Raw genomic sequence first — 24,172 nt, 5'->3', positions numbered from 1 at the left:
CCTCCACCCTCCTTCCCTGGTGCTGTCAGGCAGCTCGCCCAGTTCAGTGCTGCGCTGGCCGGCTCCCGGGATGGAGAACCTCCTGGAGAACCCGGTGCGCGCCGTGCTCTACCTGCGGGAGCTGACCAGCATCGTTCAGAACCAGCAGAGCCTCATACATACCCAACGCCAACGCATCGACGAGCTGGAGCGGAGACTGGACCAGCTGGGTAGCGAGAACCGGAACCTTCGGAGCCAGCACCCACCGCATGGACAGAGCCCGAGCATCGGCCAGCACCCACCGCATGGACAGAACCAGAGCCCGAGCCCCGGGCAGCCCCAGGGGCAAGTCCTAACTCCGAGTGCCGGGCAGCCCCAGGGGCAGGTCCAGACCCCGAGCACCGGGCAACCCCAGGGGCAGGTCCAGACCCCGGCACAGCAGGTGGTAAGCCCCGCTCAAAGCCAGGTGCAAGTCCTAGGGCCTGCAGAAACCCCAGGTCACCCCCAGGGGCGGATCCAAACCCAGGGGCATCAGCACCCCCCAGCTACCCCACCAGCCGAAGATCCAGATCCGGTGCCCAAGTCATCTCCGCAGATTCATCAGCACAAGCCCCCTGTCTTGTGTAAGGCCATCCTGGGCAGGAAATCAGAGTAAGTACAGCTAATAGGGCAGATAACAGCCCCCCAAACCCTGTGTGTGAGGTGTCACAAACAGGAATGGCTGCATCTTTACGGCTAGTTGAGGGGTTGTATTATTTTAGAGTTAATTATTTCTGCCAATGAAATTGCTGTAATTATTATCCTCACGTATATGATGGTAGTAGCAATCCAAAATCTGAAGAGCTGGATCGATTTTCTTTATGTGCTATGTTCTTATTGGAATGCTGGGTAAACAGGGGTCATAGGAGATACTTACTGCACATAATGCACGCTCTAGCACTGCTTACTGGGAGACCTGGGGTATTCTGGGGTTCGCGTTTTAACCCTAATTTGTTATTAGTTGACAGAAGATGATGGTTGCTCAAATTTATTTCAGTACTGGCTAACTTTGGCAACCCAGGTGTTTCTGAACTTCATTTTCTTTGGTGCTTCCTTAGAAACATCTGGGGTGCTGGGGTTATCCATCACTGCTCTGTTTTTTTTTTTTTTTTTTTTTTTTTTTTTTACATCTTGGCCTGTGAAAGGTGAATTTAATTCCAATGAAGTGAAAAGCAAATTTGCTATATGTAAGTTAAACTATTATTCTAAAGAATACAGCTGAATGTGAGATTTATTTTCAGCTCTGCTATTGTGGCTAAAATTGTAATTATCAGGACATACTGCTGTTTAGTAAATAAGCCCCCGATTGTCGACAGGGTTCTGACTTTGCAGTGCCAACACTCTGACAGTGAATAAGGCTAATGGTGATATATTGGAGTATAATTGTACCCTTTTAATACCAAAGGGGTTACCTAAGCGGTACTTTTATCTCCTCTTTGGAACATAAACAGCTAATATATGCAATCAAAGCCCAGCCCCCGTCCCCTTATATGTATTCCAGTGATGGATCTAGCTGCTGTCATACAACATTTTTGACAGATGACACCAGTGTGACAGTCACGCACATCCTCTTTGATAGTTTTCATTTACAGCATATTGTCAACACACCTTGAAGTACATCAGTGTCACTGGCCGACATTTTTTTAGTGATCTCTTCAAACCATACAGTAATATAAAAAAGGGGAAAATGCCAAAGCTAAACCAGTGTCAGTATATTGCATCAATAATGATGAAACTGGACAAGGGGCATTACACATCATCCTGGGCAATGAAAAACCCAACTTCCGAGAATCAGATAGATCTGTAGTCAGCTCAGGCAGACAGAAAGATAGTTCAATGTATAAATCAATAGTTAGACATATTGCCTTTTTTATTTTATTTTTTATTTAGAAATGCAATATTCCAGTTTTCCGGAGTCCCTCAGGATAGCATTTACTGTTTAAATAAATGGGTTTTTAAATGTGTCCCTTGAGGTAAAATCATTGGTGTGAAATTAATACAATACATTTTTTTTTTATCTGAAATTTTCCATTAGTGTATATGTGTGGCCAACCTACCTGAGATTCAGAAAAATAAGTTGTTTTCCCCCATATGCTTGGCCCAGTGTTCTTACACTCAGAGCATTTTTCCCCAAGATGCGCAGAGTGCGTGATGCGTGGAAGAATACTACAATCTTATTTTCCACAAATAATTCACTATTTTAAACCATGTGTCCTGCATCGAAATGGACACTAGCACCTACTGGTGTTCAAAAATAGTTTTATGTCTTTGATTACTGAAAACAAATTGCATGTCTTTTTTTTTTTTTATGTGGGAGGTTTTAATTAAACCAGTAAATTGTGATAAGTTGACAACTAGATTGTAAATTTTAGGCCAAGAGATTTGTTTTACACATTGGCAATTTCGGAGTGCAATTTGCTACAAACAGCTGACCAATCGTTTCACTGTTTATTGAAATGACCCTTAGAAGACACTAAAATGTATTTTTCACCCTTGAGTACCAGCCTCTTTTTTATTTATGTATGCATTTAATTTTGTATTATTGTAATTAATGACCAAAAGGGGGCAAGTCAGCATAAATATTACCCTTTTCAAACCTAAATATTATATGTTTTCAAATCATTTATACATCTTGCATACATTGGTGCCGATTTGAATACTACATGCTATTGGTGACTATTTATCATTAAATAAATACATGTGAAAGGGCGCAGTTGAACCAACCGTTTGTGTGTCATGTCAGCGATCATTTAAGAAGTGATTGCTGACATATGCTCTATCTAGCATCAACCTTGGCTGACCCACATACCTGCCCCATGCATGCTCCCTATTTGCTGTACTCATCTCTTAGATTCATCTTCTTGTTCTTATGGGAACAGAAGAATGACGACAGATCTTAACCCTTGACAAAATGGTCCTTCTCAGAATTATAAGTAAGTAAATCTTTTAAAACGTGCTTTTCAGCCCCAGGGGACCGAATAGTACTACAGTGTTTAATGAATGGCACTGAAATGGCTACATATACACTGCTATTGATACTGCTTTCATACACTTGACCAAGCTCCTGTATGCATTGATTAACCCTCGCTTAGCACTACTGTGTATACCAATATTTTGGGGATTTGTGTGCCTTCTTACCATGGTTTGGTAGTAGAGATGCAATATTATAGTACGTGTGTTTTCCTTTTCGGACTGGGCAGACTACATTACTCTTTTTTTTTTTGCGCTGCTCTGTTGTGCTGCATGTATTGCTCTGCAAGGCTCTGCACTGTGCTAGTGTAGGTCTGTGAAGCAATGCTCCTGCTGGTGCAGCTCTACATGCGGAGAATCTGGATGTGCTGCTGGGAATTATGGGACGTGTGAGTGCGTTCTCTGCAGGACAAAGCGGTCACCCTATCTGGACTCTGTAGGAATTTAGCTTCATGGTAGAAGTCTGATGTATTTTTTCTGTAAAGTACACGACTTTGATAAAACACAGTAATGCTCCGCACTCCTGTGTACTGCCGTGCATCATGCACGAATTTGCTGTGAAGCAAAATGTTTAATTCTGCAAACAGCTCTGCGGTACAATCCTGCCTTGCTCCATGTGACTCTACATCTCAAAACCCTATTTTGCAGAAAAATGCTTCTAGTTGTCACGCAGAACAATGTTTTGCACTGATTGGCTGCGTTTCAGAATGTCCTACAGCATTTTACCGACAACTGTCAGTGGAGATTTCATCTTCAATGTCTCAGCATGAGCTTGTCCCCGTGTATAACAGTGACATATGATTACACAAGTCTTAATTAGAAAAAGAAAGATTATCTTGTTCTCTTGGCACAACAGGGGTTAATGCCCTTGCTATATTGACATGGTGAGAAGACAATGGTAAGCAAGTGAACAGGAAGGACGACCGATAGGTCATGTCACCCTCATTGCTTCACTTGTCAATTAAAAAACATCTTGTGGGTTGCTGAGTCTTAATGTGTGAATGGAGGAGGGTTGAGGGGAATAACAGCACTGGGTTATAAGGAGAGTAGGTGTTATAGGAAGGCATTATATGGATCAGTAGAAAGACTTATTGAAGATGATTACATAAAGCAGTTGGAGAAGCTATAGGGAATAATTGAATGATTCCATTGCAGGATTTAAAGAGAGTGACCATTACTTATATTGAGCAGTCCAAGGGCTATAGAACACTAGGATAAGGAGTAATATTCATATTGGATATGGAGCAATTAGATCCAATAGAGATAGGTTACAGTGAGTCATAGGAGGGTCTATAACAGGGGTAGGCAACCTTTTAGCAGCACTGTGCCGATATAGGAATGTGATGTCCCGTAGCGTGCCGGTCTTATTATTTTTTTTTTAATTGAGGTGTGTATGCTGCCGTATTCTGCTGGTGTTATTTTTACTGTAATGGCTTTGTATCGTTGTATTTGTGCGTATATGCAGGGCCGTCTTTAATAGTAACTGGACCCTGGGCAAAGCATTTGCTTGGGGCCCCCTGGACCTTGTCCTCCCTCCCCAGGCATGCAATCACATCCTCCACCTCAACGCAGTGGCGGACCTAAAGTAGAGAGGTGCAAGAATTTTTAGGGGTCTCCCTGTTGCCCGGGTGATTAAAAAGGTAGATCCCCATCTGTCGTGCAACTCCAGAAATGCATTGACAGCTGGGGCTCTATCATTTACCCATGTTTGCAGGTCTTTATTTAGCACTAAGCAGTTTGTGTGTGTTTTAATGTAAACAGGTTTTTGTATGGAATATGTTTGTTTGTGGTGTTGGCGTGATTGCAAGCATGTATTTGCGTAGTGTTGGTTTTTGAATGCAGGGGTGTATTTACATATAATTCTGGTGTGTAACACAGACATGTGTTTGTACATAGTGTTGAAATTTGAATGCAGGGGTGTATTTGTGTGTAGTGTTAGTGTGTGAATGCTGAGATGTATGCACATATACACACACACAGATATATACACACTGAAATTTACACACTGACACACACACACAGACATGCTGACATATACAAAGATATACTGACACACACAAAGACATACTGACACACACACACTGACAGACATACTGACACAGACATACACTTTAAAACCCACCCTCCAGTTTCCTACCTTTCCTGCTGGTGGCTGAAGGTGTTGGGAGTTGGGGTCTAGCGCTCTTGGCCAGCTCCCCTCCAATCTGCCTACTCTTCTTTCCCGCGTGCTCCTCTCTTTGTGGGAGGAAGTGATGTGCGGCCATCACTTCCTCCCAGCCTGCTGCCGAAAAGCAAAGGGCCCGCTTGCGCTGTTAAAGTGCCTCAGTGTGCAACCGGGCCCCTGCTGACAGAAGCCCACCGGGTGGTCCTTTGTGAATGGGCCACCCGGTGGGCCTCCTTAGTGTGCGGATTACCGGCCAGAGGGTTGGAAATAGTTGAGGCCAGCAGAGCTCACGGAGCAGCTGGCCAGTTTGCCCCGCGTTAAAGACGGCCCTGCGTATATGAGCTATTATATTGTATATGTTCATGAGTAGTTTATGGTATTGTGTATGATACATATGAATGTGGGCTGTGTATGGGTGCTGCTTGTGGTATTGTGTGTGTGGATGGATATGTCACAGTGTGTGTTTGGTAGTGTGTGGGGGCTGTTTGGGGTATTGCATGTGGGGTTGTGTGCATGTATGTGGATTGTTAGTGGTGTTTCGTTTGTGCGGATTGTGTGTATGTTTGTGTGTGGGCTGTCCGTATTATTTGTATGAGGGGAGGGTTATTCTGCATTTCTGTGTATATCTAGCAGTGTGTGTGGCTTCCAGTGGAGACTAGGCCAGCCAGGTACATGTCAAGGACAGGAGCTGCAACAGCAACTGCGAGCTGCTCTACTACAGTGTGGCTTCCTATTCACAAGTGCTGTGAGGAAGTGATCTGAGGTCCCTTCCTCTATGTGCTGCAATGCATAAACTGAGGATTGTCCTTCACCACCTTTTCGGATTAGCAGATATCTGAAGTTTTACTAGGACTCCTGATAGGCCAGAGCCTGTTTGGCTCTAGCAGCCTTGAGTGCCGTGCAAAGACACCTCGAGTGCCGTGCATGGCACTAGTGCCGTAGGTTGCCTACCCCTGGTCTATAAAATAGTGATATGAAGCAACTAGGGCTATAGGGAAGGGATATAGGGAAGGGATATATGAAGGAATAACTATAGGAAGCAAAAAGCGGGTTATAATGAAATGTGTCCAGGAGCAATAAGAAATGCCATATTGAGGGAATATAAAACAAACAAACAAACAAAAAAATAAACAGGAAGGGCTAAAGTAAAGTGACTTGGGGCATTAGAAGGGTACATAGAAAAGTGTTAAATGAGCAACACGTTTCGTTCACACACTGAGGAATAAAAGTGGAATTCAAAGATAAACATTTTTTTAATTTTTTATTTCTAAATGCATTCTCCAAGATTTCCATGTATGATCCAAATGTGAGTATTGTTATTGGGTGTATTAAGTTATATTCCCTCCATTTTACATCACAGCCAGTGGCTGCTAATCAAGGGAGTGCTAATTATGCCGGTGCCAGGCTGCTTTGGTTGTAGAGGCTTAATCCCTGCCTAGTGTAATTTGTAGTTGTCCTTGTATCGTTCATGGCTTGATAAGCCCAGAGGTTGTCCTGTCTGCTGTCGGTGATTAGTAAAATAATAGATGAGACAAACAGGCCAAATGAGGGTCTTCCCTTGGAAAACTGACTTTTGTTTCAGTTTAGCATTCAGCCTTCATGTCCTGCTGACAATCTCTGTCCGTGGTGCTGATTATTAGGAGAGTCTAATGTTGTAAAGTTGGGGATTTAGGGAAATCAATGGGTCAGCTTACATAAGCAGGGTTATTCACAAAATTTAAATTAAATAAGCAAGGTTATTCACAAAATTTAGTAGGGAATTAAAATTTGAATGGACAATTTAGGTATCAATAAAGGATGTGGAAACATTCTACAACTGAGCTATAGTCACGGCATGAGTTTGAGTATTTTAGCCTCTGTTGTGCCTTACTGATTTTAATTTGCCACAAGGAAGAGTTTAGGGAATAATCCTTTGAGTGTAATATGTTCTTGTAAGTGAATTGTTACTACTGATATTGAATGGCACTATACATATGGTACTATAGAATATTGCAGAAGATAAAACAATATGTAATTTTTATACAGCAGATTTTAAACATATTTTTTTATATATTCCCTAATCCTAAATCTGTATTCATAGAGGTCACAGGATATTAACAATAGTTCAATCTAGTTGGAAAAAAATCAATGGATTTCCAGGGTTACAGAGACACAGTAACGTAGACAGAGTGAGGCATAGGAGCAAAACAGGAAAATGGGGTTATATACACCTAATCCGGTTTAAAGGTACACTTCACTGCTGAAATATTACAAGTAAATTTAAAAAAATCACTGTTTAGTAGACATACTCCACATTAAGTCATGCATGCATTTATTTTATTTGGGGTATATCTAAAACAGCTTGCAAAAGGTGTCTAAACCTTTTGCAATCTCAAGGCATGGATCATGGATGAGTCCAGAACCCCAAGAATATTTTGCCATGATGAATGTTCCCCATGTATCTTTTATATTACATAATATTAAGAAAAAATAGTTTTGTTTTGTATGCTAGAGATACCCTTTTATTATCATTATTATTATTTTATTATTTATAAACCCCCTGCAAATTCCGTAGTGCTGTACAATGGGTGGACTAACAGATACGTAATTGTAACCAGACAAATGGATGCATAGGAACAGAGGGGTTGAGGGCCCTGCTCAATGAGCTTACATGCTAGAGGGAGTGGGGTATAGTGACACAAAAGGCATAAGTAGAGGTAATGAAATAGGTTGCTGGAAAAGTATTCACTTAGAACTTAGGTTATTTTTGACAGTTGCAGGAGAGGGGGGGGGGGGGGGGAGAGGGGAGGAAGGGAATGAAAACCCGCTAACAGTTTAAATTATATGCTTTCCTGAAGTGTGTTTTCAAAGATTTTTTGAAGGAGTGGAGACTGGTTGAAAGTCTAACGGAGAAGGGAGTTCCACAGAAAAGGTTCAGCCCTGGAGAAGTCTTGGAGGCGAGCATCAGATGTGGGAGTACGGACAGAGGATAGACGTAATAGACGTAGGACTTCGGCAGAGCGCAGGAACCTTGAAGGGACATACTCGTGTATTAGGGAGGATAGGTAGGTTGGAGCAGCATTATGTAGAGACTTGTAGGCAAGCTCCAGAATCTTAAATTGAGCCCTATATCTAACTGGAAGCCAATGTAGGGACTGACGGGGGGGAGGCGTGGGAGGTGCGAGTGGACAGGAAAATGAGCCTCGCCGCCGCATTCATTATAGATTGCAGCGAGGCAATTTGGAAACACGTAAGACCACTGAGAAGGGGATTGCAGTAGTCAGGTGAGAAAGAACAACGGCATGGACCAGCACCTTAGTGGCGTCTGGTGTTAATATTGTTAATGGGAGAGTGCTGAATTAAAATGGCAGCCAATGCAAATAACACCTGCTGCCCAGGAGCATATCTACCACTAACCTCAGCCAGACTGAAACTCGTGTCTTCAAGTGCTGCCCTGAGATTAGATGCAACTGACAGTGTTAGTCAAACCTTGCATCCAGAGAATAATGCAAGGTTTGAAAATTTGATCTACTTTTCTTATCAGATAATATAAATATATAAAAATGTTATTAGGAAACATGTAATATAAAAAAAGAATGAAATTTTGGGGGTCTAAGGGCATTATAGTAACCCCCACCCCCCAAAAAAACCAAAAAAAACAAAGGTCAAGTGGTTTCTAAACATCTTTACAAGCAAGAGATGCATCTCTTTATGATATGCTTCACTTTGTGTACCTTTTATAATACAATTATTTCCTAAGCTAGAGTTAAGGCTTGAGTTAGGGTTATTTTAAACAATGCTCTGTTTGTGATTGGGGTGAGTTATACATGTCTCCATCTGGCTGAAATTTGTGGGAGTTGCACTCACTGCCAATTCTGTCCCTAATCCAATCATGATAAGCTGATAGAGTAGCAGATTCCTGCTGTTTCTCTCTCCCCAGGTCCCCTCCAAACATGTATGTCATTAAAAGGGTTACTGAAACCACTCTGATTACTTCTTGTTTTACAAGTGGTCATGGAGGTAGGAGACTGCATATGCAGAATTTATGCTTGAAACAGTGCACCTACAGAGATATTTGCAGTTTTGTGCCAGGGGCTAGTTGCACCTCTGGCTCAAGTGACTTCAACAGCCCGTAACTCTCTTTCGGGTTTCCTAATATCACTTCTGTGCAAAAATGATGTCATCACGCTGGCAACAGATGTAACGAGCTTCTCTGCGGCACGTGCAGGGGAAAGCTTCAGTGACCCCTATATCCCAGCTCTCCCAGCCTCCCTATGTATAGTATAGGGAAATTTTTTCAAAACATATGTCTAAATTCAGACCGCACTCCCTTCCCTTCTCTATGAGAAGCATTTGACTGGACCTTGCAAGGGAGGCAGTGACGACTGCGGGGGTGTGGAAACCAGCGTGGGGAGCTTCTCCCAGTCCTGGATTCTAGGTAAGTTTATTCTTAATTTCCAGGGATTTAAAGGGGGGAAGCTTGATTGCTAATGTCCACAGCACAGTGCAAAGTAAAAAAAATATAGATTTATTTTAAATTGGTTGGAGTAACCCTTTAATATTAAATTAAAATAGCGGACGCTGCAAATAGATGCATATTTCCTTGTTTAGCTTCTCTGTTGTTGTACGTTTAGTGAATGAGGATAGTACACCACTTTGTCAGCACCTGCAATGCAGAACTAGTCTAGCCTGCTAAATCCTACTTTTAATCGTGAGTCCTGAACTTATGGAAGCTATTAAGATTGAGTGAGTAAACATACAGAGAGAGTGAACGCTGAGGGGATGCCGAGAAGGCTAATTGGAGCACAAGAAACAGAATGTAGCAAAGAGAAACATTCAGATAATACTCTCATTTTAGTAAAACTCATCTCTGTCTCCTGCCGTGTGAGCGACTCAATATCTCTGATAACTAAACTCATTCTGCACAGTGCTTACTGTCTATTTCTGGTAAATGTGGGCTAGAAGTGTTATAGCTTGTCCTCCCCCTCATCGCATCTCCAGAGCAATTTCACTCTACTAGATAGCACTGCTCTCGTGATCTGCAGATTATTATTATTATTATTGCCATTTATATAGCGCCAACAGATTCCGTAGCGCTTTACAATATTTTGAGAGGGGGGGGATGTAACAATAAATAAGACAATTACAAGAAAACTTACAGGAATAATAGGTTGAAGAGGACCCTGCTCAAATGAGCTTACAGTCTATAGGAAGTGGGGTATTAGAAACATTAGGATAGGAAATATCAAGTAGGAGTGAAGCAGAGCTGGAGGAGAGAGCAAAGCACTATCCCATAGGGACAGGTATGTAAGGGAGAGATTACTCTGGGAGGCCATATGCTTTCCTGAAGAGATGGGATTTAAGGCCCTTCTTAAATGATTGAAGACTAGGGGAGAGTCTGATGGCAGTAGGCAAGTTATTCCATAGGAGAGGAGCCGCCCGTGAGAAGTCCTGCAAGCGTGAGTTGGCCGTACGGGTGCGAGCAGCGGTCAGGAGGTGGTCGCGGGCAGAGCGGAGAGTACGAGGAGGGGCATACCTCTGGATCAGTGAAGAGATATAAGAGGGGCTGGAATTGTTCAGTGCTTTAAATGTATGGGTTAGCACTTTGAATTGACTCCTATAGGATACAGGGAGCCAATGTAAGGACTGGCAGAGGGGCGAGGTGTGAGAGGACCGACTGGATAGGAAAATCAGTCTAGCTGCAGCATTCATTACAGACTGTAGCGGGGCAGTACGGCTTTTGGGGAGACCAATCAGGAGAGGGTTACAGTAATCCATGCGGGAAATTACTAGAGCATGGACAAGCTCCTTGGTAGCATCTTGCGTAAGAAAGGGGCGGATGCGGGCTATGTTTTTGAGTTGGAACCTACAGGACTTGGCAACAAACTGGATGTGAGACTCAAAGGTGAGACCAGAGTCAAGTATGACGCCAAGACAGCGCGCTTGTAGGGATGGACTTATGTGGATATCACTGACTTGAAGGGAGAGTGAGAGAGGAGGATCAGTATTAGGAGGAGGAAAGACAAGGAGTTCAGTTTTAGAGAGGTTAAGTTTGAGAAAGCGTGACGACATCCAGTCAGAGATGGAAGAGAGGCAAGCAGTGACACGTTGCAGGACGGCCGGGGAGAGGTCCGGTGAGGAGAGGTATATCTGAGTGTCATCAGCGTACGTGTGTATGTGTGTACAAATGTATACCTGCATGCGTGCTCTGGGGGAATTTAGATTAACAAATTCATGAAACTGCAAAAGTGTTAACATCTTTTTATAAATAATTGGTAGTTAACCTGGTTTAGGATGGTAGTTGCTTTTTGGGCAATATACACCCCCATTAATTAACTTCCTCACTGATGTGTTTAGAGCTTAGAGTTTTCTGTCTTTTATATACTATATTTTATATTCTGCCCCAAATAGCTTTCTTTCTATGCATTCCAACTTTAGTAAATAAAGGATAATATATGAAATAAATATGACAGGAAGTGTATGAAATATATATGAAAGCTCTTTGGAGTAGACCTCGTTGTTAAATCAATTTCTAACTCTAATTCCTCAAGCTTAGCCTTTAGAACATATTCTATATATGGTTGGATTAAACCATTTTTTGTAGAATAACCTGATGTGAACATGATGTTTTCATTTTGGGCTGTGTGAAAATTGTTTTATGAGGGTTACATTAATAATGTCTGGCTTGGAATCATGGGAAATAGTTTACGATGACTGGACTTCAAAACTTTAGCTAACATTATGGTATAGTAACATTATAAAGAAGCAGTTTTGCTCCTTCTTTAAAAGGACACTACAGACTCCTAAAACACTTTAACTTGCTTAAATGCTTTATGTGAGAAGAATGTGTACTTTTTTAATTTTCTAAAAAGTGCAGATTTCAATAGAAATTAGCGCATTTATAAATTAAAACGGTTACACCCGCTGGCTTTCAAGCAGGCAACAAGCTCTGCTACTTCCTGGTTGTTTACCTCTGTGAAACTAAACTCAAGAGGCAGAAATCGCCTTTAGCACCTATCTTGCAAATATGTCTTATTGATCTGCTTTGGGAAGCCAGTAATTGGACAGCCACAGAAAGTCTGGGCGGGGTTAGAAGGGGAGGGCTTGCAAAGGCAGCATACAAGAGAACAGACGGTTTTGCAACCTGTTTTTAGATATATTTCCAATGAAAAATGCATAGTTAAATGCATGCAAGTTTTCATTTATGGGGCATATATACTAAACAGTGATTTGTATTTGTTTTGTTTTTGCTAGTGGAGTGTCTCTTTAGATTCATGGGGTCTGTAACTCAGCTTACAGAACTTCGAGTACATGACCACTTCAACTGTGTGTTTTATATAATATTTTTTTTTATTTTTTTGAATGAGTCCGCATTATGCAAAGCACTCTTGCAATATCCATGTATAATTTATAGTACAAAGCTATTACTGAATGTATCATTTATATCACATTACTAAGCTTTGCTAGGAATCCAGATTGCAGGATATCGTGGGGAACGAGTGAATGGTAAAACTGTCTTTGAAGATATATGGCAGGGTTTTTGAGTACATGTGTTCTGAGTGTGAGCTGGTCAGGAATTTAGTTAGAGATTTAGATAGGATATTAGTTCATATCTGAAAAGACGGTTACTTAGATAGGATTTTCGTTTTATATCTGGATACAATTTAATTAGATGAATTTAAATAGGGATTTTTGATTTGGATTTTAATTGGATTTCAATCTCGCATTTAAACATACTTTTGCATTCAGATTTTAGTTTCATATTTGGAAATAATTTTAGTTTTGGGCTGTAGCTTTTGAGTTATGTAATATTCCGTTTTTAAGCTGAAAGAAAGTGTTTTGGATTCAGTTGTGATTTTACTTGGGTAGGGTAGGATAGCATTTAGTTATATAAATATTATATTTTTATCTCTGGATAAAAAGGATTTTTGTTCTGGTGCTGTTTGTCATTTTAGATTTTAGTGGGACAATATATAGTTTTAGTTTTGGGTCTGTTTAGTGTATTAGTTATCTTTTAGCTTAGAACATTCTGTTGTCCGTTGCCCATAACTTGCTTAAAGCGACACTATGGTCACCAAAACAACTTTAGCTTAATGAAGCAGTTTGGGTGTATAGATGATGCCCCTTCAGTTTCACTGCACAATTAACTGCCATTTAGGAGTTAAATCACTTTTGTTTCTGTTCATGCAGTTCTTGACACAGCACCCCTGGCTGTGACTGAAACAGCCTGCATGAAAACAAAATGGTGGTTTAATTTTTAATCAGATGTTAACTTGCTTCAATTTTTTTTTTCCTGCTCTGTAAATCGAACTTAAGTCATGCACAGGAGACTCCAGCAGGTTCTTGCACGCTATTAACAGTGCATGAGATAAGAAATTCTAAATTAAACAGAATTTTCAATCCAGGAGGTATAAACATCACATGACTCTTTACAGGAAATATTTAGAAAGGCTGTGTAAGTCACATGCAGGGAGGTGTGACTAGGTCTGTGTAACCAAGTTAATTTAACTCCTAAATGGCAGTGCATTGAGCAATGAGTTGCAGGGGCATGATCTATACATCAAAACTGCCTTATTAAGCTAAAGTTATTTTGGTACCTATAGTGTCCTTTTAATAACTCGCCAATCACCTTTAACACTCTGTAATTAGGGCTGAGATGATATCTAGGTACATAATGCATGGTACAATAAAAGTGATTCATAAGTAATTAATTGAAAATGCGGTAAATAAACACTCTAATGTTAAAAGTAAATACATTTATTTTTACAATTAAGGTGTCCCTTGCTCTATTTATATTACTAAGCTCCCATTTTATAAATGATTAAAATTGAAATATAAATATCTGATATCCGGTGCCGGGATAGCTTCATCTCTGCAGCTACTTCGCCTTCTGTGATATCCCTGCGTGATGATATCTAACCAATCCAATTCTTCTCATAGAGCAGCACTGGGGGCAGCAGGTACGTGCGCGACAATCACTGCTATCAGCCAACCTGATAATTCCTATAGATAAACATTGGACACGCTTGATATCATAATGCTGCGATGACAATGATTGTGTATACCAGGGGTAGTCAACCTTTTAATACCTACCGCCCACTTTTGTATCTTTGTTGATGGTAAAATGTCCATGATAAAATGTCCATGATGGTAAAGTGTATAATATAATATATTAATATGTATTAAAATTCTATTTTGTTTTTCATTTTTTTTTCTATGTGTGACTATGTGTGTGTTTGTGTGTGAAGGGTGTAGGGTGTAGTGTATGTGTGAGAGAGGTGCAGTATGTGTAAGTGGTGCTGGATGTGGGTGAGGGGTGCAGTGTGTGTGTGAGGGGGGGGCAGTGCATGTGTGTGTGTGAGGGGGCAGTCTATGTGAGGGGTGTAGTATGTGTGAAGCGTGCATACGGTCTATGCTGTGAAAATCTATCTTAATGTCTCCCCCTCCCTTCTTCTTACCTTTTACCAGGGAGGGGGGATATAATGCTGCAAGCCCTGGTGGTCCAGTGGTGGCATGTTCACTTTAGCCTTCAGCTCCTCTGGCTGCATGCTGACTCTCCTGTCCTCCAGCACTATATTGGAGCATTTCAATGGTAACGTGCGGCAACGCTTTGACCAACCTGCTCGTGGGAGGAACACAGAGCCTCCCAGGCCTTCCCTCCTTCTGCTGGAATGAAGTGCCAGTGGGCTGGTAAAAGAGGGAGATCTTTGATCTCCTCACCAGTCTGAGGGGGCTTACAGCAAGGCTGGCTCTGCATGGGCCAGCAGGGGAGATGAAAGGATCTCCCGTGCCGCCCTTGCTCCACGGCCATCGAGGCCCACCGGGCATTTTGTGCAGAACACACCACCGCCCACCTGGAATCCCAAACCACCCACTAGTGGGTGGTAGGGACCAGGTTGACTACCCCTGGTGTAGACCTTCGATTTTAGAAAGGTTTCAAAAGCAAGTGCCTCCAGTGCCTGAACCTCTGACTAGATGTGTCTGTTTGGATAAATGTAAACAGTGCAAATTCTCAGAAACAGAAATATTTTACATTGTCCAAAAAAAAGGGACAGATTCTGAAAGTTAAAACCAGTACATTAATATGTGTAAATTTTGGTCTTTGGAGTGGCCCTTTAAACTCAATACAAGTCTTCCATATTTAATCTAGACCTGTAATTAAACAGTATCCCTTTAATGCTGCTTTAAAATATAGCATTATTAAAACAAAATTATGTTTTGCAAAAATAAAGTGCTTAGTATTCACTTGTAATGCAAAGGAACATGGATGGACATTTTGAAATTTATTTTCTTAGACAAAAATATATATCAAAAGGAGTGTTTTTGGTTTACAGTTCAATGCCATTAGTAACAGCCCGCTCGTGAGTTTTCATTACACCTTTTTTTTTTTTACACATTTCGGGAGTTTACATTACACATTTTGTTGTCCCTACAATGCATTGTGTTCAGCCACTAGCAATAAACAAAATGAAACAATCAGCATTATTCCCTAAAATGAATATTCACAGTGGATTTCAAATTTTAAGTTATATTATTGAGTTTAAAAATTGGTTATGTTGGCTCTGATTTCATTTTGACTATCTTGACCTAACATTGGAAACCTGTAACAGTTATAAAAATAGGTTTCTAAAACTATTATTAATAGTGTTTACTGGTGATCCCTGTCCATGGTGCTGATGTCCCGTGAAGTAAACAGTTCTTTAACCCCTTAAGGACCAAACTTCTGGAATAAAAGGGAATCATGACATGTCACACATGTCATGTGTCCTTAAGGGGTTAAATGGCTCTCCAAAATTAGTATTTCATAAATTTAAAATCTTTATGAACGGGGCGGGGCCTGACCGCCATGCTGGCCGGTCGCATGGCACAACAGCTCCGGCAATCTTCAAAGCATTAACCTACAAAATTATAATTTTGGACCTACTTGATGACACACTGAGACAGGCCAGCACACGAGGAGACAATGGACCCGGGGAGAGGCTTGCGACTAACGTTTTAGTCCCCCGGAGAGACGCGCATCGCTCCTACGGGATGAGGCCTGCTCAGGCGGTGAGCGAGGTGGCCGGCCGCCGCCCGCTATCCTGCCCGATGTGATCCGGACAGACTCCCTCAGCTGGGCGGATCGGGCCCTGTCCCCCCCCCCCCCTTCTGGGCCGGTGGAGGTGATCCCGGCCCACACCCTGCACACTCGGCGGGTGCTGCTATACCGAAGTATCGGCACAGCGCCCCGGCTGACTCACACGGACATCTCCAGCTCCCAAAGGGGTATTATCCCCACGTGGCTTACACAAGCTCTGAGTGCCTGAAAGGGGCGACTTAAACCGCAGCACTGCACAGTCTCGAGGCCCAGAACCCACAAGTGGCGAAAAGGCGGGAGCGGCAGCTAACCGATCCACAACCCCTCGGGCCTGCACCGAATGCACACATAATAGCCTTACCGGGAGAAGAGGACAGCATATGGCTAGAAGAAAACGGCTGTTGAGAACTCTTCACCACGAGGGAACTTACCAACCTCCCACCTCCACAAGTGACCCCATGCAGAGAAGACATGAGGAAACAGCCTGAGTATCGTTGAGGGTGCAAAGCCTACCCAATCCCCCTCTGCGGAATGGGATTTTACAGCTGCAAGCCGCCGAGGCGTTGGGGTGTTCACAAGCTACAAGTGACTGCTCTCAGGACTTTAAGTATATGCTAAACAATCGTATGCCTAGACAGTTAAGCAAATAAGCATTATTCCAGGGAACACACAAGATTTAGCAATGTCCACATAGCATGCTAGCGGAAAATCCATGACATACAAGCAAAGTTAACTGGTTACTCACATGTAATAGCATCAGTGGCGTACTAAGGGGGGGGCGGGGGGGGCGGCCCGCCCCGAGTGCCACTGACTAGGGGGGTGCCATGACTTCCAGTGTCATGTGTCACCCCCCCATCATTACGCTGCGCACAGCCGCAGCACCTTTGCGGCCAAACACCGGTGGGACTTCCTTCTTTATGAGGAGGAGGGGGAGGAGCGTTGCGGACCGCGGCGTCGCGCAACGCCGTCAGTCCGCCTTCACGGATCTTCAGCGGAAGGATCCATTTCCGGGCGGTGAGGCACCCAGTGGTCGGACTCGGCGGGCAAGCAAGGCATCATCAAAATGTAAGTATAAAGTAGTTATTTATGTCTGGGGCTGAATTAATTAAAGGGGGGGGTGTATTAATTAGAGGGGGGTGTATTAATTAGAGGGGGGTGTATTAATTAGAGGGGGGTGTATTAATTAGAGGGGGGTGTATTAATTAGAGGGGGTGTATTAATTAGAGGGGGTGTATTAATTAGAGGGGGGTGTATTAATTAGAGGGGGGTGTATTAATTAGAGGGGGTGTATTAATTATGGGGGGTGTATTAATTAGAGGGGGTGTATTAATTAGAGGGGTTGTATTAATTAGAGGGGGGTGGATTAATTAGAGGGGGTGTAAACCGCAGCACTGCACAGTCTCGAGGCCCAGAACCCACAAGTGGCGAAAAGGCGGGAGCGGCAGCTAACCGATCCACAACCCCTCGGGCCTGCACCGAATGCACACATAATAGCCTTACCGGGAGAAGAGGACAGCATATGGCTAGAAGAAAACGGCTGTTGAGAACTCTTCACCACGAGGGGACTTACCAACCTCCCACCTCCACAAGTGACCCCATGCAGAGAAGACATGAGGAAACAGCCTGAGTATCGTTGAGGGTGCAAAGCCTACCCAATCCCCCTCTGCGGAATGGGATTTTACAGCTGCAAGCCGCCGAGGCGTTGGGGTGTTCACAAGCTACAAGTGACTGCTCTCAGGACTTTAAGTATATGCTAAACAATCGTATGCCTAGACAGTTAAGCATTATTCCAGGGAACACACAAGATTTAGCAATGTCCACATAGCATGCTAGCGGAAAATCCATGACATACAAGCAAAGTTAACTGGTTACTCACATGTAATAGCATCAGTGGCGTACTAAGGGGGGGGCGGCCCGCCCCGGGTGCCACTGACTAGGGGGGTGCCATGACTTCCAGTGTCATGTGTCACCCCCCCATCATTACGCTGCGCACAGCCGCAGCACCTTTGCGGCCAAACACCGGTGGGACTTCCTTCTTTATGAGGAGGAGGGGGAGGAGCGTTGCGGACCGCGGCGTCGCGCAACGTGATGACGTGCGCAGCGCCGTCAGTCCGCCTTCACGGATCTTCAGCGGAAGGATCCATTTCCGGGCGGTGAGGCACCCAGTGGTCGGACTCGGCGGGCAAGCAAGGCATCATCAAAATGTAAGTATAAAGTAGTTATTTATGTCTGGGGCTGAATTAATTAAAGGGGGGGGTGTATTAATTAGAGGGGGTGTATTAATTAGAGGGGGTGTATTAATTAGAGGGGGGTGTATTAATTAGAGGGGGGTGTATTAATTAGAGGGGGGTGTATTAATTAGAGGGGGTGTATTAATTAGAGGGGGGTGTATTAATTAGAGGGGGGTGTATTAATTAGAGGGGGGTGTATTAATTAGAGGGGGTGTATTAATTAGAGGGGGGTGTATTAATTAGAGGGGGGTGTATTAATTAGAGGGGGTGTATTAATTATGGGGGGTGTATTAATTAGAGGGGGTGTATTAATTAGAGGGGTTGTATTAATTAGAGGGGGGTGGATTAATTAGAGGGGGTGTATTAATTAGAGGGGGGTGGATTAATTAGAGGGGGGTGTATCAATTAGAGGGGGGTGTATTAATTAGAGGGGGTGTATTAATTAGAGGGGGGTGTATTAATTAGAGGGGGGTGTATTAATTAGAGGGGGTGGATTAATTATGGGGGGTGTATTAATTAGAGGGGGTGTATTAATTAGAGGGGTTGTATTAATTAGAGGGGGTGGATTAATTAGAGGGGGTGTATTAATTAGAGGGGGGTGTATTAATTAGAGGGGGGTGTATTAATTAGAGGGGGTGGATTAATTAGAGGGGGGTGTATTAATTAGAGGGGGGTGGATTAATTAGAGGGATGTGTATTAATTAGAGGGGGGTGTATTAATTAGAGGGGGGTGTATTAATTAGAGGGGGTGTATTAATTAGAGGGGGGTGTATTAATTAGAGGGGGTGGATTAATTATGGGGGGTGTATTAATTAGAGGGGGTGTATTAATTAGAGGGGGTGTATTAATTAGAGGGGTTGTATTAATTAGAGGGGGTGGATTAATTAGAGGGGGTGTATTAATTAGAGGGGGTGTATTAATTAGAGGGGGGTGTATTAATTAGAGGGGGTGGATTAATTGGAGGGGGTGGATTAATTGGAGGGGGTGGATTAATTGGAGGGGGTGTATTAACTAGAGGGGGGTGTATTAACTAGAGGGGGGTGAATTAATTAGAGGGGGGTGTATTAATTAGAGGGGGGTGTATTAATTAGAGGGGGGTATTAATTAGAGGGGGTGGATTAATTAGAGGGGGTGGAATAATTAGAGGGGGTGTATAATGTATTAATTAGAGGGGGTGGATTAATTAGAGGGGGTGTATTAATTAGAGGGGGGTGTATTAACTAGAGGGGGTGTATTAATTAGAGGGGGGTGTATTAATTAGAGGGGGGTGTATTAATTAGAGGGGGTGTATTAATTAGAGGGGGTGGATTAATTAGAGGGGGTGTATTAATTAGAGGGGGTGGATTAATTAGAGGGGGTGTATTAATTATGGGGGGTGTATTAATTAGAGGGGGGTGTATTAATTAGAGGGGGTGTATTAATTAGAGGGGGGTGTATTAATTAGAGGGGGTGTATTAATTAGAGGGGGTGTATTAATTATGGGGGGTGTATTAATTAGAGGGGGTGTATTAATTAGAGGGGGTGTATTAATTAGAGGGGGTGGATTAATTAGAGGGGGTGGATTAATTAGAGGGGGTGTATTAACTAGAGGGGGTGTATTAATTAGAGGGGGGTGTATTAATTAGAGGGGGTGTATTAATTAGAGGGGGTGGATTAATTAGAGGGGGTGGATTAATTAGAGGGGGTGTATAATGTATTAATTAGAGGGGGTGGATTAATTAGAGGGGGTGGATTAATTAGAGGGGGGTGTATTAACTAGAGGGGGTGTATTAACTAGAGGGGGGTGTATTAATTAGAGGGGGGTGTATTAATTAGAGGGGGGTGTATTAATTAGAGGGGGTGGATTAATTAGAGGGGGTGGATTAATTAGAGGGGGTGGATTAATTAGAGGGGGTGTATAATGTATTAATTAGAGGGGGTGGATTAATTAGAGGGGGTGGATTAATTAGAGGGGGGTGTATTAATTAGAGGGGGTGTATTAATTAGATGGGGGTGTATTAATTAGAGGGGGTGTATTAATTAGATGGGGGTGTATTGATTAGAGGGGGTGTATTAATTAGAGGGAGGTGTATTAATAAGAGGGGGTGTATTAATTAGAGGGGGGTGTATTAATTAGAGGGGGTGTATTAATTAGAGGGGGTGTATAATGTATTAATTAGAGGGGGGTGGATTAATTAGAGGGGGGTGGATTAATTAGAGGGGGGTGTATTAATTAGTGGGGGTGTATTAATTGGAGGGAGGTGTATTAATTAGAGGGGGTATATTAATTAGCGGGGGTGGATTAATTAGAGGGGGTATATTAATTAGAGGGGGATATATTAATTAGAGGGGGATGATTAATTAGAGGGGGTGGATTAATTAGAGGGGGTGGATTAATTAGAGGGGGTGGATTAATTAGAGGGGGTGGATTAATTAGAGGGGGTGGATTAATTAGAGGGGGATGGATTAATTAGAGGGGGTGGATTAATTAGAGGGGGTGTATTAATTAGAGGGGGTGTATTAATTAGAGGGGGGTGTATTAATTAGAGGGGGTGTATTAATTAGATGGGGGTGGATTAATTAGATGGGGGTGTATTAATTAGAGGGGGTGTATTAATTAGAGAGAGGTGGATTAATTAAAGGGAGGGTGGATTAATTAGAGGGGTGGATTAATTAGAGGGGGTGGGTTAATTAGAGGGGGGTGAATTAAAGGGAGGGTAGATTAATTAGGGGGGTGGATTAATTAGAGGGAGGGTGGATTAATTAGAGGGGGTGGATTAATTAGAGGGAGGTGGTTTAACTAGAGGGGGTGGGTTAATTAGAGGGGGGTGGATTAATTAGAGGGGTGGATTAATTAGAGGGGTGGATTAATTAAAGAGGGGTTGTGGATTCAGATTTTTGTTTTTTATTAAGGGGGTGTGCAGGGTTTTTATTAAGGGGTGTGTGCATGTTTTTTTGTTAGGGGGGTTGTGAAAGTTTTTGTTTTTTATTAAGGGGGTGTGCAGGGTTTTTATTAAGGGTTTGCAGGATTTTTTTTAATTAAGGGGGGTTGTGCAGGGTTTTTTTTTCTTTTAAGGGGGTGTGCAGCTTTTTTTTTAATTAAGGGGGATGTGCAGGGTTTTTTATGTGTAGGGAGTGTATGAAATTTATGTGATCGGGGTGCAGGGTTTTTATGTGTAACAAGTGTATGAAATTTATGTGATCGGGGTGCAGGGTTTTTATATGAAGGGCGAAGGGCAGGGGTTTTCTAGAAGGGGCGAGACCAGGGGCTTTGTAGAAAGGGGCAGGGGAGGAGTTTTCTAGAAGTTTCTCACCAGCCCCTTTCTACAAAAGTGGCGCATTTATACAAAATCCCTGCCCTGGCCCCCTTCTACAAAACCTCTGCCCTAGCCGCTACATCTTTTGAACTCAAATCCCTTTCCTATGCTATTTCTAAGGATCCGCTCAATAAAGTGGTATGGGTGCCAGGTCCCTCTAGTTTTAACCCTGCAGCTGAAAACATATGTTTCACTGAGGGTTAATCCAGCCTCTAGTGGCTGTCTCACTGACAGCCGCTAGAGGCGCTTCCGCAATTCTCACTGTAAAACTCAGTGAGAAGACGCTGGACGTCCATAGGAAAGCATTGAGTAATGCTTTCCTATGGGCAGTTTGAATGCACATGTGGCTCTTGCCGCGCATGCGCATTCGGATCTAACGTCGGCAGGGGGAGGAGAGGTCACCAGCGCCGAGGGAGCCCGACGTTGGAGAAAGGTAAGTGGCTGAATGGGTTTTAAGGGGTGACCTCTTCTCCCCCGCCGACGTCAGCTCCCGAGTGGAGCCGAATGCACATGCGCGGCAAGAGCTGCGCGCACATTCAAACAGTCCATAGGAAAGCAAAAAATTGTGGGTGTTTTCTTAAATTTTTATTATGGGCGGGGGGGGGTGCCACACTCAGGGTCCGCCCCGGGTGCCAAATGCTCTAGGTACGCCCCTGAATAGCATCACCCTGTGTACCTATAGAAAATGTGCAGCATACCCTGCTAAGCTAGTTACATACACTATCAAACTTGTTAGCTAATTGATATGTTGTTTTCTTTATTCATAATGCATCTAAGTTTAAACATGTACCAATCTTGACTCATAACAAAAATATGTGCCAGTATTCCCTATATCCCACCACTGTTCAAACTTGTCTTGCCTCTGCTGTCGTGGCGAAGCGAGAATGCCTGTAACTCTCAAGCACGTCAAAAATAAAGAATTAAAAAATAAAAAAAATAAAAAAATTCTTTATGAAATGCTCACATTGACATTGATTTCACTGAAATTCCAATCCAGTCAAACTATATGCTAAGACAAATTATGGACTACTTTGTCTTAATACGTTTTCTTTGTCAAGTTTTGTCATGTTTTCCCCCAGCTGTCACTTGTCCATGGAGGATCCCACAGTTTTGAGGGATCCTCCATAGACCTCAGTGTTGTACTCTCACGCATGCATGAAAGTACAACACTGTGTTGGGCTCCTAACAGCTATAGCTCCAGCGGCTGAAGAAGACTAGCAGAGATACCATGCTTGCTGGCAGCTGTGAGGGACAGCTTCAGGTAAGTATAACTCGCCTTCCTCCGCACTTTCAGCCACCGGACACCCAGCGGAGCAGTCACCATCAGGAGTCTTTTCAAATGATACAAATACCCCAGATGGTGACAGAGCTGCTTTAACCCCTTAAGGACCAAACTTCTGGAATAAAAGGGAATCATGACATGTCACACATGTCCTGTGTCCTTAAGGGGTTAAAAGGGGAATCTGGAAAAAAAATGACTATGTCTAAGTGTATTAAAGTTTATTAAATGGACATTTCTTCTGTACTTTTTTTAATTTGTAAACCTTGGTGCTTGGTTGTTTTGGCCTAAAATGAGTAGTTCCCTTTTCAATTCTCCCCAGTTCCCAGTTTATTGAAAAAAACTTTGCATATTAAAAGGGATGTTTTAGATATATCCAGAAAATCCAGAAAACGCATTTTGTCAAAAAAGTTATAAATTGATTAGCATGCCAGTGAGTGAAATAAGGATTTGACCCCTCCGACTTAGTATTTGGTGGCAAAACCCAGAGGTCAGATGTTTCTTGTAGTTGCACACATCTCATGAGGGATTTTGTCCCACTCCTCTTTACAGATCCTCTCCAAGTCATTAGGGTTTTGAGGCTGACGTTTGACAACTCGAACCTTCAGCTCCCTCCACAGATTCTCTATGGGATTAAGGTCTGCATACTGGCTAGGCCACTCCAGGACCTTAATGTGCTTCTTCTTGAGTCACTCCTTTGTTGCCTTAGCTGTGTGTTTTGGGCCATTGTCTTTCTGGAATATCCATCCACAACCTACTATTTTCAATGCCCAGGGAAGGAGGTTCTCACCAAAGATTTGACGGTACATGGCCCCGTCCATCGTCCCTTTCATGCAATATGGTGTCCTGTCCCCTTAGCAGAAAAACACCCCTAAAGCATAGTGTTTACACCTCCATGTTTTACGGTGGGGATGGTGTTCTTGGGGTCATAGGCAGCATTTATCCTCCAAACACGACGAGTTGAGTTGATGCCAAAGAGCTCGATTTTGGTCTCATCTGACCACAACATGTTCACCCAGTTCTCCTCTGTATCATTCAGATGTTCATTGGTAAACTTCAGACGGGCCTGTAAATGTGCTTTCTTGAGCAGGGGGACTTTGCGGGCGCTGCAGGATTTAAGTCCTTCACGGTGTAGTGTGTTACCAATTGTTTTCTTGG

General features: G+C 42.9%; 1 protein-coding gene across 12 annotated transcripts in view; it reads left to right on the top strand.

The window, feature by feature from the left end:
* IQSEC3 (IQ motif and Sec7 domain ArfGEF 3) overlaps positions 1-24,172 on the top strand; it is a 152,706-nt gene continuing 128,534 nt past the window's right edge. For all 12 annotated transcript variants that reach the window (XR_010090435.1, XR_010090434.1, XR_010090432.1 and 9 more), the window contains exon 1: positions 1-630. Coding sequence is in view for 8 of the 12 variants with exons in the window: in XM_063447730.1 (XP_063303800.1) it covers positions 71-630 (560 nt within the window). In the remaining 4 variants the exon portion in view is untranslated. The remainder of the gene's footprint in view (positions 631-24,172) is intronic.

This window comes from Pelobates fuscus, chromosome 3, assembly GCF_036172605.1.
Source record: "Pelobates fuscus isolate aPelFus1 chromosome 3, aPelFus1.pri, whole genome shotgun sequence".
NCBI classification, from domain to species: domain Eukaryota; kingdom Metazoa; phylum Chordata; class Amphibia; order Anura; family Pelobatidae; genus Pelobates; species Pelobates fuscus.
The sequence above is the reverse complement of the archived record's forward strand: the minus strand, read 5'-3'. Positions and strand labels throughout refer to the sequence as shown.